The sequence below is a fragment of the Mus caroli genome, unplaced genomic scaffold (assembly GCF_978045245.1).
Source record: "Mus caroli unplaced genomic scaffold, Mus_caroli_1 scaffold_1, whole genome shotgun sequence".
Classification (NCBI taxonomy): domain Eukaryota; kingdom Metazoa; phylum Chordata; class Mammalia; order Rodentia; family Muridae; genus Mus; species Mus caroli.
In genome coordinates this window covers 89,877,263-89,893,998 of record NW_028227256.1, presented here as the reverse complement: position 1 = coordinate 89,893,998, position 16,736 = coordinate 89,877,263, and the positions used below count along the sequence as shown (strand labels likewise).

General features: G+C 46.6%; 1 protein-coding gene across 4 annotated transcripts in view; it reads left to right on the top strand.

The window, feature by feature from the left end:
- Positions 1-8: 8 nt before the first annotated feature.
- Pask (PAS domain containing serine/threonine kinase) overlaps positions 9-16,736 on the top strand; it is a 42,273-nt gene continuing 25,545 nt past the window's right edge. Inside the window, exons 1-7 of one of the 4 annotated variants that reach the window (XM_021157658.3) lie at positions 9-198; positions 6,105-6,340; positions 7,841-8,076; positions 8,984-9,154; positions 12,012-12,152; positions 13,031-13,165; positions 16,251-16,511. In XM_021157658.3, coding sequence (XP_021013317.1) covers positions 6,154-6,340; positions 7,841-8,076; positions 8,984-9,154; positions 12,012-12,152; positions 13,031-13,165; positions 16,251-16,511 — 1,131 coding nt within the window. In that variant the 5' untranslated portion in view covers positions 9-198; positions 6,105-6,153. Of the gene's footprint in view, positions 248-647; positions 1,004-6,104; positions 6,341-7,840; positions 8,077-8,983; positions 9,155-12,011; positions 12,153-13,030; positions 13,166-16,250; positions 16,512-16,736 lie in introns of those variants that run through there. The other 3 variants (XM_029482839.2, XM_021157565.2, XM_085839646.1) reach the window with 3 other exon arrangements.

The window sequence follows — 16,736 nt, the reverse complement described above, 5'->3', positions numbered from 1 at the left end:
GTTCCCGCAGGCTCCGGCTCCACCTGGGTTAGGGGTTTGATGAATGAGTAGAGTCTAGGCGAGCACGACGAAAGCAGACATCCTGGCAAGTCTTTAGGCAGCATGGGAGACACTTCAAGCTTGCGGATTCGCTCAAGCCACTGTGCCAACTTCGGAGGCGTAGAGGTACTGCGGCCAGGAGAGTTCTACAGGCCACAGGTGAAGCAGACTAGACTTGCACCCCCGACTTCGGGAGCCTCACTGCACGGTGAGCCGGTAGGCGAGGGAAACCAGTTTATTCTGCGCCTGAGCGCTGATTACACTGGTGCCACAGGCCACCTTTAGGGGATGCTTGGAGAAGGCGGGAGGGGCCGCTGTCCGGTTCTGGGGCTCACGTTTGCGGCCTCCAGCCCACGGCGAGCCCCTGTGTCGTCCTCTTCTCACTGTCCTCGCCTTGGAAAGGTGGCCGTCGAAAGAAGGGCTGCACGTCGCTCACTGTCCTCGGTTCCCCTGTAAGAGTAAACTGCAGTCACTTGGAGTGGGGCGTGGAGGGGGGAGGGAGAGGCGCGAAGAAATCGGGGTCTTTTGGCTCTTCCGAGGCTCAGTAGTGAGTGTGCGGTGCGTCCTTAGCAACTGTTTGCGCGCGCTCAGTTGCTTGCTTTCACTGAGGTCCGCCCATCAGGGTGTCTGGTTGGTTCTTGGTCCCTTGTTATGCTGCCTAAGTCCTTCTGCGATTGGTCGGTAGGCCAGAAGCGCGCAGATCTTTACGTTGTGAATCCGACTGAGACTTGCGCCGGCCTGGGGTGAGACACCAGCTTTCGAAAAACCTCCGGGTGGTGGTGAGGCTTAGTTCCGCGTTGTTGTGGAGTGGCTCTGGCCCTTTCCTCGCGCGCCCGCACTCCCTCCGCCCAGCCCTGGCCCCGGCTCCGGCCCCGGGGTGGTGGCGGGTTCTGGCCGTTTGACCCGCGCTCAAGAGCCGCCAGCGCCCGAAAGCCTCAGATTGAACTGGAAGCTTTGCTTTAAGGTTAGACTAGCGGGCCAGTGAGCTCAGGGGAGTCACTTATCTTCACCCCTAATGCTGGGATTGCAGTTACGTGTAGCCACGCCTGGCTTTTTTTTTTTTTTTTTTTTAATTAGCCTTGACTATCCTGGAACTCACTTTGTAGACCAGGCTGGCCTCGAACTCAGAAATCCGCCTGCCTCTGCCTCCCAAGTGCTGCAATTAAAGACTTGCGCCACCACGCCCGGCTCACGCCTGGCTTTTTATGTGGTTAAAGATTTAAACGCAAGTCCTCATGCTTGCATAGCAAGAACAAAGGGAGCCACCCAGTTCCTGTAATTACTTTTAAGATAAAAATTTGTAGTATTAACAATTTAGTTTGAAGAATGGTATTTTTTATATAAATTAAGATCTCATATCAATATATTCTGAAGTTATACAAGGTCTAAAAAAACAGTAAGGTTTTGTGACTTTGGCAGTGTATTTAGAAGCCATAATTACATGTCTTAACTTTGTTAATAGGTTGGTTTTAAAAGTAGAAAAACCACAGTATGATCGTATCATTGTTTGCTGTAGCAGTAATTAGTGCATTTAGATACCTAGAGAAGATGTACATACATCTTTGACATTAAAACACTCTACTTGAAAACTGCTATCTAACACCTACTCATCTTTATTTTGTTTGAGTCTGGTGGTGTCATACATAGCCTTGAACACTGTCGGTACTCATCTTTTATTTCATAATGAGTTGTTGCTTTTTAGGATCACATACGGAGTGCATGTGCCTGTGTATGTAATATGCAGAATAGTGAAGGCAAATAGTCATACTTATCAGTCAGTGGTGGAAGGTTTGCCCAATAGGTGGCTAGCCCTGGGTTTAATACCCCACCTTCACACAAAAATACCAATTGTCAGGCTGGTGGTGTCTTCCTCTCTTCCCAGCACTTCCAGTGACTCTGGAGACCTTGCCTCAAAAACAAAACAAAACAAAACACAAAACAAAAAAAGCCCAAAAGGAAACAAAGCCCTACAGTTTGGGCTCAGCATTATGGCTCCGTGGGTAAAGGCACTTGCTGCCAAGGTCTGACAATTTTGGACCCACATGGTAGAAAGAGAGAAGTGATTCCTGAAAGTTGTTTTCTGTCCTCCATGGGTGTGTTCTCTCTCTCTCTCTCTCTCTCTCTCTCTCTCTGGTGTGTTCTCTCTCTGTCTCTGTCTCTGTCTCTCTCTCTCTCTCTCTCTCACACACACACACACACACTCACACAATGTAATAAAAATGCATGAAAAAGTCATGCATTATAATGAAAATAAAATGAGGTTGTGAGATGGCTCAGCAGTTAAAAGCTGTTGCAGTTTTATAGAAGACCTGGGTTCTGTTCCTAGCACTTACATGGTGACTCAATTGTCTGTAACTCCAGTTTCAGGGAATCTGGTGGCCTCTTCTGAGTTCTTCAGTCTCCTGCATGCACACAGTGTCCATACATACACAGGCACATGCATGTGCTTACACACACACACACACACACACACACACATTAAAACAAACACATTTAAACCCACTAGCTAACTTAGGAAGTAAGAGACTGTGTCATTTTTGCCTCCTAAGTTTAGTGCTCTGCCAGACTCCAGGGAATTGTCTGCCTGAAGTATGGGTCTTCAGTCTTGTTGGACTCTTATCCTGTATATTGTATTTTTTAAACAGTGTATTTAGATTTTTTTTTTATATTAAAGGAATCTTGCTGCAGATAACCTTTTATATTTTGAAGGTTTTTACTCTATACTGTTAGGATTGGTTCTTGTACACAATTCCTTTGTTCTCACCGCTGATTGTATCAGAGCTTTCTTCTTGATGAGTATTTAAATTATATTTTCTTTTGGACTGTTTTCCCTCTTTCCTTCCTTCTCTCTTCTTCTTGTCTCCCTGGCTTTCTACCTGTCTAGTTTCCTAACCTTTACCGTTTTGAACCTTGCTGGCCTGGAATGATCCTTGTGCAATGTGTGTAGATTTTTGTAGACTGGTCCCTGCAGTGTAGCCTCTCTGGAAGGTGGCTTTTCTTTTCAGTTGGTTTGAAGAGAGTGTATTTAATAGATGGTCATTTTGAAGAACTTTGAACCTGTTCTTTGCTTCTGAGATTACTAGGACATAATGGTTTTATAGAGTTGGGGTCACAGTGGCTCTTCTAGAGTCCCTGACTGTTTTGGGGTTGTAGGATAGCTCACCTCTGATTTAAGTTCATATCGATTTTACCTTTTGGAAGTTCTCCTCCTTCACATGTCTCGGAGCTATACAGAATGGCATTCTTGGTGAGCACTGGTTGTTACAAAGCACATGGATCGCTTAGACCGTGGTCCTAGCTGTGGCTTTTTATTTGCAGGACCAAAGTTTACTTACTTATATTTGAATTTTGTGGTTATTGTGTGTGTCTATGGTTTGTGTGAGTGTGTCTTTCTGTATGTCTGTGTGTACACTGTTGTAAGTAGGTGCACAAAGGGAGGTCAGAGAAAACTTTCTGGAGTTGGCTTCCCTTTCTATCTTTACATAGTTTCTGGGGGATTAAGCTTAGGTTATCAGGCTTCCATGGCAAGCACATCTACCTGCTGAGCCATCTTGCTGGCCCTGGCAGTTTCTTTTCATTTCTGTTTTTAAATTCACCCAGAAATAATCTTTGTATATAGGAGGACATAGGATGCAATTTCCTCCAAATTATTTAACTATTTAAAAGTACAAATCATAGATAATAAGCATTTAGTCTTGCTTTGAACCTGCCCCTCCCCCCCCCCCCCCCCCCCGACAGGGTTTCTCTGTGTAACCTTGGCTGTCCTGGAACTCACTCTGTAGACCAGGCTGGCCTCAAACTCAGAAATCTGCCTGCCTCTGCCTCCCAAGTGCTGGGATTAAAGGTGTGCGCCACCACTGCCCGGCTTACTTGGCTCTTGAAATCCTGCAGGAGTGCTGCGGGGTGTGAGTGACTGTTATTCTCATGTCCATGATATTGAAGGCCATGCTATTCAGCCAGTGCTGGGGGACCTTATGGATTTCCCATGTATGTCAGGTTTATATTTCTTGGTCTGCTTCTGAAATTGTCTGTGTCCTGTTGCCTATTTATTTACTTTGTGTAGCTTCATGGCATGTTATAATATCAGCATTTTGTTCTTTCTGTGTAAGGGGCCCTGCCCTGCTGAGTTCAGGAGCTATTGACTATGGCCTATGAGTATCTATCAGGCACTTCACTGGGATCTACTTGTAGACAGCTATCATGTTCTTTTTTGACACAAGGAATCCCTGGCCATGCTTGAGCTGTATAACTGAGGATGGTCTTGTATTTCTGCTCCGTTTGCTCCACCTCTCAAGTGCAGGGGTTGCAGAGGAGCATCACAACCCCATACATAGCTGGGCTCCTCAGAGCTCTCTACGAGAGTCTTGTGTTTTTTGTTTTTGTTTTGTTTCCTTGAGACAGGATTTCTCTGTGTAGCCCTGGATGTCCTGGAACTTGTTCTGTTGACCAGGATGGCCTTGAACTCACAGAGATCCACCTGCCTCTGCCTCCTCCAGAGTGCTGGGATTAAAAACATGTGCCACCTGGCAGCTCTGGTGGTTTATGAGAGTAGGTGCCTGTCCCTTTCTAGGGGTAACAGTTCTGTCCTGCATTGGAAAAGGTCCAGCCCTTCTTAAGCTTGATCTTCCTTGTGAGGCAGTTTCTCAGTTAATTCTCAGGTCTAAGTATGCTAGTATAGCTGGACTTCTTGGACCTGCCAGTGGATGAATAACGACACAGAGACTCAAAATTAATAAGTTTATTATAGATTAGGTCTTAGCTAAGGCTACCTCCCAGCTAGCTCATCTAACTTAATTAAACTGGACTAATTAAGGCCACGTGGCCTCTGGTATGTCCAGTCTCCTCCATGTCTGGCTAGCCAAATCTCACAGCCTCCGCTTTTCACCCAGAGACTGTCTCTGAGCCCTGAAGTCCACTTTTCCCTTCTTGCCTAGCTATTGGCCATCAAGTCTTTATTAAACCAATCAGTGAGTGAGGAAGGTGTATGTTTACAAAACTCTGAGGCAGGTGATGAACCATAAGGATAACAATACCCAAATCTGGCCAGTTCTCAGCTCTCTGCCTGTACAGAATTAACAATTGAATAATACAAAGACTACCTTCACACAGCCACCTCAACATGCTAGTATGGGTATCCTATAAAGAAAAAGGCTTGTGTGGGCCTCAGAAATGTGATCCAGATTGTTTGTTCATAAAGTGTTATGTTTTGGAGGGTAGCCTAGAAGAAGGGGCTCGTGCTTAAGGTGGGCATGTCTTGGCCCTCTGGTCTCCCCATGTCATGGGAAAATGCAGCCAGTAGTCTTGATGCTGGCCCCACAGTGTTCTTGTCTTTATTAATCACTGAATTACTAGGTGGGCCTTGCCTGTTCCTGGCAGAGAATACTTTCTTCTTCGTGGCTGACTGTAGAGTGGCCTTAAGCATGGGCACCTAGTAAATATATACACTTAGGGTTGCCATGCTTGCCAGTAAGATTCCTGGAGCCGCTTATGTCCACAGTGGGAAGTCATAGGAGTGAGCACATGGGACAAGGCTGTAGGAACTCAGTATACACACAGTAAGGTCAGCACCTGTGATAATCCAGACACTGGACTGCAGCTCTGAAATGTGCTGTCACTTAGAAACTCAGTGAGGGCAATGGGGATTTTATGTATTTTTCTTAATATTCGTTTCTGAGTTGAATAAGAATTTAGAATAAGAGTTGAAAACACCACATCTGCTAACCTGTCCTGTCTCTGGAGGTAGTCTTGCTTTTGTTATATGCTTCAGGGTGCTCTGTGAGTGGCTGGTTCTTACATCATCCTTAAAGACCTTGGCCTGGGAACCTGTCCACACCTGGGAACCTGCATTTCCTGCTTTCACGTGCAGCTCCTCCCATTGCATTCTGTTTCCTTCTCACTTTCCTTCTTGCATTTCTGTGTAGTATTTTGAAAAAGTTTCTTGTAGCACAGATTGGGCTGACTACACTCACTTTGGAGGTCTTGACCTGGATGCCAGCACTTAGGCTGGTTTGACTGCTTTTGTGTTCTGTACTGCAGATGTTAATCACACACCCTTTGTTTTCCAGGTGAGGGCTGTTGGAGGCAGGAGCTTGGTAACCTGTTGCTCTGCTCTTCATGGAGGACAGAGGTTCACCAGTTTTTGCTGAGGACTGGAAATGTTTGTCTGAGAGTCCTCCTGTCCAAGAAGGCCCAGCGGCCCAGGCTACCTTTGAGCCCAGCAAGCCACTCTCCATAGCCCACAAACACCTGAGCAGGAAGAATGGGCTTTCTAGACTCTGCCAGAGCCGAATGGCACTCTCTGGTAATCACCTTGTGATGCTGTGGGCATCAGCCTTGTAAACTGAAAACCAAGTTTCATTTTCCTCCCCTGGGAGCCCTTTTATCCTGGACCAAAAGATGGTTTATGTTTTCAGAGCTGTCTTCCAAGATACTGGGGTATGCCTCCTGGTCCTGGGCTGTAGCCAGGAGGGAAGAGCTAACCTGTCTGGTGTGTGACAGAGCAGTAGCGTTGGAGTTGGGGGAGGATTGAGGAACAGCCAAGGTATGTGCTTGAAACTGAGGGTGCTCTAGAAAGCAGGACAGTCCTTTAGGATGACGGGGATGTCCAGGAGCCAGAGCAGAGCACAGGGAAGTGGTTTTGAGGATCCTGTCTTGAGGTCATAGAGCAGCTTGCTGAGGCAGCAGATATTGAAGCCCAGCTAGTGTGTGGGACTTGGGACAGTAGGAACAGCAGGTCCTGGGAGAGAGCCAGTGGTGCTGCTGAAAGCAGAGAACACAGCTTCCCAGGAGGCTGCTTCCTCTGGCACTAGCCAGGCACCTGTGCTTCAGTGTTGACGTGGTAGCTTGGTTTCAGGAGGATGTCACAGGCAGCTGCCCAGGGAACAGGGGCCAGAGATAGAGTTGTGAGGAGGGCACTGGCTTGGTCACTGCTGGCGTAAATGTGTGGCCTTGGAGGGTTAGGCAGAGGCCATGTACTGAGAGAGGCTAGATTCTAGATGAAGGACACAAAGGACAGGAGAAAGGACCAGTAGGAGAGTGGTAAAGACTCAGGTCATATGTGTTTGGTTTTAAACTTAGGACGAATAGAAGCCAGTTGGAAGACCTGGGGAGTTGAGTGATTGGAGCTAGAGGCAGGCATACAGACCAAAACTGCACTGATCTTTCCAGGGTAGTAAAGGTACCTAGCAATGGAAGAGTGGATGGATCAGTTGGTGGTGAGAGGAAGGGGAAGGCATTCAGGAGCATAGATGAGGGCTCTGGGAGGTAGTAGCTGAAGAAGAGCTCAGTGCTTCTGATAGGTGAAGTGAGGTGAGAACGGAGGGGACACTGATGGGCTGAGCATTTTGGAGCCATTGAAGAGGTGGCTAAGAGCAGCTCCTTTAGAGTGGTGGGGATAGAGCCCATGGGAGGAAGCAGGTAGAACGGTAGCCAACAAGGTAGCCTTTGAATTGTATGACATTTCCCAGGAAGAAATGGCTAGGCCAGTTTCTAGAGATGACTAGTATTTGAGAAGAGGCATTGTAAGCAAGAGCTTTCTGGAAGCAAAGGGCAAGGCCTTAAGAGGATGACCTAGACAGAAACGTTCATCTTGATCTGTTTGGAGTTCTCAGAGGATATTAACCCATGTCACTGAACCCCTAAGGGTTATTTTGGAGAGACTCGTTCAGTCAAAGCCTGTGCTCTAGACTGTGGGCTAGATAAATGCTTAAGTCCTGTTTAGACCACATATTCCATCTGTCTTAGAGGCCTGCTCTGGCAGCCATTTGAGATCTAATACTTTCTGTCCATCCTTTCCTCACAGAGGACAGGTGGAGCTCTTACTGTCTTTCATCATTGGCTGCCCAAAACATCTGCACAAGCAAACTGCAATGCGCTGCTGCACCTGAGTATGCTGACCCTACAGCTGGGCCACTGGGCAGTACATCCTGCTGCTCCTTGCTGCGTGGCCTGGCTTCAGGATGCTCTGGGTCCCTGCTCTCGACCCCTGTGTGCAACCCCAACAAGGCTGTTTTTACCGTGGATGCCAAGACCACAGAGGTATTTGCTGTAGTTTGAGGCCCAACATGTGGATCTGGAGTTGTCAAACCTGGACTCTTCAACAGAGGAATTGGTGTTTTAAGTGTAATTAGAAACATAGATGGTTTTACCTATCTTGATTGCAAAGAGATAAGAACTTGTCCTTTTTAGACAGAAACCCAAGAGAGGTGAGGTACATGCTGTGTTATGCTTTTAGCATATTGGCTTAGTTATGCAAGTGAAATTCAGTGCCTGAATGAAATGTGTTTATATTGTGTACAGGAGTTGAAACTGTTAAGACATTTGTGGAGTGTGATGCAAATTTCTACATTTAAGTTACTTGGTCATATTACATGTGTGTATGTGTTTTGTGTATGTGTGTGTGCCACAGTGTGAGTGAGGTCAGAGGACAATGTATGGGGATCTGTTTTCTCCTACTTTGTGGGTCTCAGGGATTGAAGCTAAGTTGTTAGGCTCTTTAAATACTGAGCCATCTCTTCAGCCCTTATCTAGCTTCTTGATTAGCATGTGCTTGTTTTGTGTGGAGGAGTGTCCTAGGTTCTGATTGAATGTGTCTGTGAGGTAAAGGTGCCTGAGGAACATGGGGTGAGCATCATTGCCTGAGCCCTTGATGGGAAGTGCTACAGCAGTGGTTCTCAACCTTCCTAATGCTGAGAACCTTTAATATAGTTCTTCATGTTGTGGTGACCCCCCCAACCATAAAATCAATTTGGTTGCTACTTAGTAACTGTAATTTTGCTACTGTTATGAATCATATTGTAAATATTTTTGGAGGTTTGCCAAAGTGGTGTAGCCTCAGGCTGTGAACCACTGTTCTAGAGGCCTCTGTGTTGCTTCCTGTACTGGTTTCTCCTCGGTTGTTTCTAGGGGCCCTAGTAACTGCTGCTGGTGTGCGTGTCCTCTGCAGATTCTGGTTGCCAACGACAAAGCCTGCAGCCTCCTAGGATATAGCAGTCATGACCTGATTGGCCAAAAGCTTGCCCAATTCTTCCTCAAATCTGATTCCGAGGTGGTGGAAGCCCTCAGTGAGGAACATGTGGAGGCTGATGGCCACGCTGCAGTGGTGTTCGGCACAGTGGTGAGTGAGTGTATGCTCATGTACGCATGCATTGCAGTGGGTTGAGGGCTTGTGGGGTGGAGGGATGCTGTCCCTGTCTTTAAGGTAAGAGTAGCATGTAAAGGAACAGGCTCAATTTCCCTACCTCAGTTCTGACGTTGAACCGTTTTCTGCTGTGAGTTTGGCAGCACCTACAACTTTAGCATCTTGACTGAAATTTGGTCCTGGTTCTGTTTCCCAACCTCAGATGAGAAGAGGAATGGGCGGGCCCTTTAAAACCAAAGTGTTCCTAAGTGGCTGTGGAGCTTTGTTGTCTTTGGAGAGCCTCAAAATTTGGTGAGGGTTGAGGCTTGGACTATATTTTGAAAAACTCCAGGTACCACATGAAAATCCCAGAAAAGTGATATAATTCTTCCTGCTGCCCCCCGCCCCCCTCCATTTTTTCATGTGTTTGTTGTTAGTACAAATTTACAAATGTTGCAGGTTTCTCTTATCCCTGCTGGCTTCCAATTATTTTTTTTTTTCCTTTAGCTTCCAACTAATTGAGTTAGGACTGTTTTATTTTATTTTTTTTTTAACAGCTTTAAGGCACAACAACTAGCCATTAGAGAGCTCTGGGTTTGACTGAGAGAGTCTTCCTCAATGACTAATATGGAAGAGTGATAGAGGATAATTCCTGACACCAACTTCAGGCTGCAGTATTAATCTATTTTAGTAGATTTAAAAAGCAGTATTAATCTGTTTTAATCCTCTAAGCTTATCTGGCTACCTCCCAGATAAAATCTCTGAGATATTTGCATTTTATGGCCTCCTCTGCTCCAGGTGTTGTCTTAATTTTTTTTCTTTAAATTTTTTTTTTTTTAAATTTACTTTACATCCCGATCACAGCCCCCCTCCTTCCTCTCTTCCCAGTCCCACCCTTACAAGTCCCTTACCCTACTGATCCCCCTGGGTACCACCACTCTCTGGGGTATCAGGTCTAGGTACATCCTCTGCTGCTGTAGCCCAACCAGCAGTCCAAGTAGTGGGGGAGGGGATCCAATCAGTCAATGGCAGGGAACAGAGACTGAGCTAGCCCCTGCTCCACTTGTTAGGGAGCCCACATGAAGACCAAGCTGCACATTTGCTATAAATGTGTAGGGGGTCTAGGTCCAGCTCCTGCATGCTCCCTGGTTGGTGACCCAGGCTCTCTGAGCCCCCATGGTCCCGCTTTGTGGGTCTTCTTATGGTGCCTTTGACCCATTTGACTTGCTCACTTCTATCCCCCAATTTTCCCACAAGATTCCACCTGATGTTTGAATGTGGGTCTCTGCATCTGCCTTCATCCACTGCTAGATGAAGCCTCTCAGGAGGCTATTATGCTAGGTCCCTGTCTGCAAGCATAGCAGAGTATCATTAATAGTGTCAGGGGTTGGCTCTCTTGCATGGGATGGGTCTCAAGTTGGGGCAGTCATTGGATGGCTGTACCCCTAGTCTCTGCTCCATCTTTATCCCTGCATATTTTGTAGGCAGGACGAATTCTTATGTCTTCTAGATCCTTTTCTCAAGGACTTCTTCCCTCTCTCACTCTCCTTCCCCTGGGTGGGAGGAAGTCCAGTCCTATTCTCTCCCCTGCTCAGTCACTGGCTGATCAGCTCTTTATTGACCAATCAGGGAATAATTTGGAAGCCATACTTACACAACATTAAGACAGGAGATTCTCAGAATAAGGATTGCAGTTATGGGGGCACAGAAGTCAGCATTTGAATAATACACGGATAATCTTTACACAGTGCACAGTAACATTATGCCTATGCTTATGTGTACACATATGCATGTGTGTGTATGCATATGCTTGTGTGTATATGCATATGAATATGTGTGTGTGCATGTATGTGGCAGCCTGAGGTTGGTCTCAGGAATTATCCTCTGTTACTCTTCCATATTATTCATTGAGGCAGGCTCTCAGTCAGACCCAGAGCTCTCTAATGGCTAGTCTTGCTAGCCTACTTACTCTGGGTATCCAGTCTCTATCTCTGAAACTGGACTTAGAGGTGGGCCTTCACTCCCTCTCACCCAACATTTAAGTGGGGTTCTGGACATCCTAATGCAGGTTCTCATGCTTGTATGGCAAGTACTGCAACTGATGAAGCATCTCCTAAGCTCTCTGAATTGGTATACAGTTGTATTAGTGCACTGACTCTTACCTTTAAATCCATACATTCCATTTATTTGCTGTGTGTTTGGTGGTGGGATAAGAGTGTTCTATTGGAGAGTTTGCTCCTCTATCTTAGGCTGCTGCGTATATCTGGGATGTTGCCAGGTGAGTTGAATTGTTGAATGCTGAGGGCTGAGCCCCAGGCATGAGAACTTGGACAGCGTCAGCTGTATTAGCAAATTACTGGATCAAGAAACTGATCACTGCCAAGAAAACAAATAAGAACAGACCTCATCAACACCAGCAGTAAAAGGATAGTTGAGTGTGCATGTGAGCTTTTCTTACCTGCTGCTTTTCTTTTCTACATGGGCTCCTGCCTCCCATAAGAAAGATTTTGTCCTCTTGGTCCACTGACTCACCGGTTCTTTCTGCAAGTACCGTCACAGATACACCCTGTGTGTGCTTCAGGAGTTTTCTAGGTGTTTCTCAGTCAAGGGTGGCAGTCAAAGATTAGCCATCACATTGAGTAGGAAACCCGTCCTGATAACAGTTCACTGACTGTAGCACTGAGGACTCATGTGTACCTTGGTAGGTTTCTGAAAGTGGGTGGAGCTTGACTGCTCTGAGGCATTTCAAGCACTGAGGAAGATCTTCTAATGACAAGCACTTTGGTCTGCTAGTTGAAGGGTCCACATTGCAGATGCTGCATGCCTGGTACAGTAAATGTGTGTCTGTCTGTAGGTGGACATTGTCAGCCGAAGTGGGGAGAAGATTCCAGTCTCTGTGTGGATAAAGAGGTTGCAGCAAGATCGAGGCTTGTGCTGTGTAGTGGTTCTGGAGCCTGTGGAGAGAGTGTCAGCCTGGGTCGCCTTCCAGAGTGATGTGAGTATATTTTCAAATCTTGGCTATCTTCTGCTAACACAATGTTCTTTTCTTTTGTAAGAAAGGAAGTGCCAGAGCTAACTGGAGGTTGTCTTGGCTATGGCCCTTACTAACTGCATTCTTTGAATAAGGAGTCCTATCACTGATGCCTCAAGTTTCCTTATCTATAAATAGGATATATTTCCTTATCTATAAATGGGAATATTTACTCAGGATTGTCCTTATGCCTAAAGATGTCACACTTTTTTTTTTTAAGATTTTATTTATTTATTTATTATATGTAAGTATACTGTCGCTGTCTTCAGACACTCCAGAAGAGGGAGTCAGATTTCTTTACGGATGGTTGTGAGCCACCATGTGGTTGCTGGGATTTGAACTCCGGACCTTCGGAAGAGCAGTTGGGTGCTCTTACCCACTGAGCCATCTCACCAGCCCAAGATGTCACACATAGAGTAGTACATGAACATGAACTGGGATGTTGTTACTGGAAAGTGCGGTGTGGACCAGAGCTTTTGGAGAGTACTTGAGAAAATGGTATTGCTCGTGTGAAAGCCCATGACATGCCTCTTGCACTTTGGATATAGAAGTTGTGCCATCATTCTTGCATTTAGTTTTTTTGTTTTTTTTAAAGATTTATTTATTTATCATAGGTAAGTACACTGTTGCTGTCTTCAGACACACTCCAGAAGAGGGCATCAGATCTCATTACAGATGGTTGTGAGCCACCATGAGGTTGCTGGGATTTGAACTCAGTACCTTTGGAAGAGCAGTCATCTCTCTTGCACCGCATTTAGTTTTTAAACACTAGAGCATAACCTTCAATGAAGTTTAGAGAAGTGTGAGAAGCTTCTGTCAAGAGCATTGCTTTCTTCCCCCAGGGAACTATCACATCATGTGACAGTCTCTTTGCTCATCTCCATGGGTTCACATCTCCAAAGGATGTAGTTGGGCAGTGTGTCATAGACTTGATTCCATCCATGCAGCTCCCTCCTCCTGGCCAACATATCCCAAAGGTAGGTACCTGACCATCCTCACTGTGTGCTGGGTTTTGAGTTTTGTTTTTTTTTTTTAATTTAATTTTATTTGTAATTCATTTTTTACACTCCAAATTCCAATCCCCACCCCTCCCCACCCACCCTCCGACTGTTCCACATCCCACACCCCCTCCCCACCCCACCCTGTCTCCACGTGGATGCCCTCACCCCGCACCCCACCTGGCCTCTAAACTCCCTGGGGTCTGGGTTTTGACCTCAGGGTTATTCTTGGATGGAGCAAGCTCTAGCTCTAGTTCTCTGAGCTTTGAGGCTCAACCAAAGCCCAGAGCCTAAGTGGTCTGGCTGATTAGCCTTGTCTCCTGAGCCCTCCTCTTTTTTTCATGGTCCAGGAGAATGGGCTGATCTGTAGGGTAATCTTATATCCTGCTTGGAGTTCTCCAAACAGAACAGATAGGATTTTATGTAATGACACATAATTAGTTGGGAGAACTGAGGCTGGTGATTATAAGGCCCCCTGCAACCTGGAAACTCTAGGGTATGACCTTGGTGTGGCTCACCCAAGGTTGAAGGTCTGAGAACCCTGAGGGATTCTGGGGGAAGTCCTAGAGCTCAAAGGCCAGAGACCCTGGAGTTCTGACTTGGGGCATTCCAGCTGCAAAAGAGAGATTTCCGTTAGTCCTTTCCCCATTTTCTCTTCAGACCTTGAGCTGACTTGGTGCTGCCCATTTTGAGCATGACTCTTCCTTATTCAGACCACCCAGAATCACACATATATCTGGAGGCATCCTGAAAGACATACTTAGAAGTAATGCTTGAATGGCATTAGATACTTGTTAGCCATCACTTCCTGGGGGTAAACAGCCACATCTCACAGAGGGTGGCAGGAAACTTGGGTCATGGTTCATACTGAATTATTAGGGTCCCCATCTTTCAGCTAATATGTGGCCTCTATACTGGGAACCTGAGGGCTATGCCTTTATCTGCTGTCTTTTCCGTGCCTTTAGGGATTGGCTGACTAGACAGCTCTTCTGGGCAACACTAGTTTTGTTTTTGTTTTTAAAGGGAGTCCATTCAGCACATCTCCTGGGGGTGGCTCTTTAATTCAGTCCACTCTGGTGGCTTTTGTGTGTCACATTTTCTGGTTCATGAGTTGCAGCCCTGCCCCCATTTTGTCCTTTGCATCTTCTCTTTTACTCTGAGGAAGGAGCTAATAGCCTGGCAGGGCACTGGTTAGTGGCAGTGCTGTATGTAGAGTCAGTCCTATTACAACAGCTGCTGCTGGCCAGGTCTCAGGCAGACTTCTTTTTTTTTTTTTTAATTTATTTATGTTTATATTATGGACATTGGTGTCTTGCCTGCATGTATGTCTATGAGAATGCCAGATCTTGGAGTTATAGACAGTTATGAATTGCTATGTGGGTGCTGGGAATTGAACCTGGGTGGTCTGGAAGAGTAGTCAGTGTTCGTAACTGCAGAGCCATCTTTAAGCCCCTCAGGCAGATTTTAACTTCCTGAGGCAGGTGTCCTGGGAATGGCAGTAGACACATGTAAGTTATGTTTTCAGTCCCTATTCCAGTCACCATCTCCCCTATATACACAGGATCTCCATGTCCCTCTTCCATTCCTGGCTCATGGGTCTTGAGGACAGGTGGGATTGGCAGAAGTGGGTCTTGGTCAGCTCGCTTAGTGCTCATGGACTGGGTGCTTCACTATGTTCAGGACAGGAAAGATGAGCCACCAGGCTGCCAATATAGCCTCTAACTTCTCATGCCTTCCAGAGTGGTCCCTGAAGTGGTGGAAGAGAAAGCCTGTGTCCAGGCTCTTACCTGAAACCTGATTCACCCTTGTTAGGAACACCGTACTAGTCAAACTCTCTGTGTCTTAGAACTGGCCTCATACTCACAGATCCACCTGCCTTTGCCGTCTAAATACTATGAATACAATGTACACAACCATGCCTGGCTCTAATCAAACTCTTTATTGGAAAACCACATGCCTTCCAAATAATAGAAGCAGATAGTAGATAATGTAAGGACTTGGTTGTATGTTGGGGGAGGAGCTGAAAAGATAGATGTGATGGTCCCTCAGAGTGACAGCAGGAAACCAGCTCTAGTGTGGAAGAACAGAACATGGGTGTGGAGTTATGGGTACTGTTTTAGTGGTGTTTCCTGTTGCTCTGAATAAAAGACTGGCAAAAGCAACTTAAGAAAGAAAGGGCCAGGCAGTGGTGGCACACACCTTTAATCCCAGCACTTGGGAGGCGGAGGCAGGCGGATTTCTGAGTTCGAGGCCAGCCTGGTCTACAGAGTGAGTTCCAGGACAGCCAGGACTACACAGAGAAACCCTGACTTGAAAAACCTAAAAAGAAAGAGAGGAAGGAAGAAAGGAAGAAGAAAGGAAGAAAGAAAGGAAGGAAGGAAGGGTGGGTTTATTTTGGCTTACAGCTGAAGGTACAATCTAAGGTGGCAGGAGTGTGATGCGGCTGCTCAATTGCAGCACATCACCCTTGGGAAGCAGAGTGTGATGACTGAATGCTGCATGCTCAGCTCCCCTCTCCACTTGTACAGTCCAGGACTCCAGCCACAGTGGGTGGGTCTCCCCACCTAAGCCAGTGCAGTCAAGATCACTCCCTACAGGCATGCCCAGAGGCCTGTCCTGAAGCTGGTTCTAGACTCTGTCATGATGACCCTAATCACCACAGCCACTCTCATAGATGGATTCTACTTTCACTGAGACCAGGAGGTGCGGGAGAAGCACCTCTTCTTTCCCTTCCAGATTTGGAGCTGAGGAGAGGAGTGCGTGCAGCCTGTGGATGCCAGAAGGCTGCAGCGTGGCACAGATGCCTACTAGGGATGAGTCTGGGACCAGTCCCCTGATTGGTTTGTACCTTGGTCATTATTATGCATTCGTTCTGGGCCCTGAGTCCTCCCAGCCTGTTGCTGCAATTGCCAAGGTTCCAAATTCTTGGGGCAGGGTGGGCTGGAGCAGCATGGATGGGGGATATTTCTAGCATGGTTATGTGAGTGAGGCTGGGATCTAAAACATCGGAATTGTGCCTACACAGTACTGCTGTAATGATGAGTGGGACTGTCCTGTCTTTCAGAGTCTCAAGATTCAAAGGTCTGTTGGGAGAGCCAGAGACGGCACCACCTTCCCTCTCAGTTTGAAGCTGAAATCCAAGCCCAGTGGAAAGGCTGTAGCTGACAGTGAGGTGGCCTCTGAACCAGGTTACCAGGCTTCTGTGTGGGTGTTCTGCACCATCAGTGGCCTCATCACTCTGCTGCCAGATGGCACAATTTATGGAGTCAACCACAGCTTTGCACTAATGTTGTTTGGTTATGGAAAGACAGAGCTCCTGGGCAAGGTAGGCTTGCCTCGTTTCCTAGCTCCTCAGTATCTGATGAAACCATTCTGCATGCATCAGAGTATTTGAACCTGATGGGCTGTAAAGCTTACAACAGGCCATACCATCCTATTCATAATCAACTATCTCATTTCCCTGGGCCACACATCAGTGGCTACTTTTGGACTGACTGTCTCCTGGGTCATTCCAGAGGAGCAAGATTGTCCTCTGCTTAGGATCTCTGTT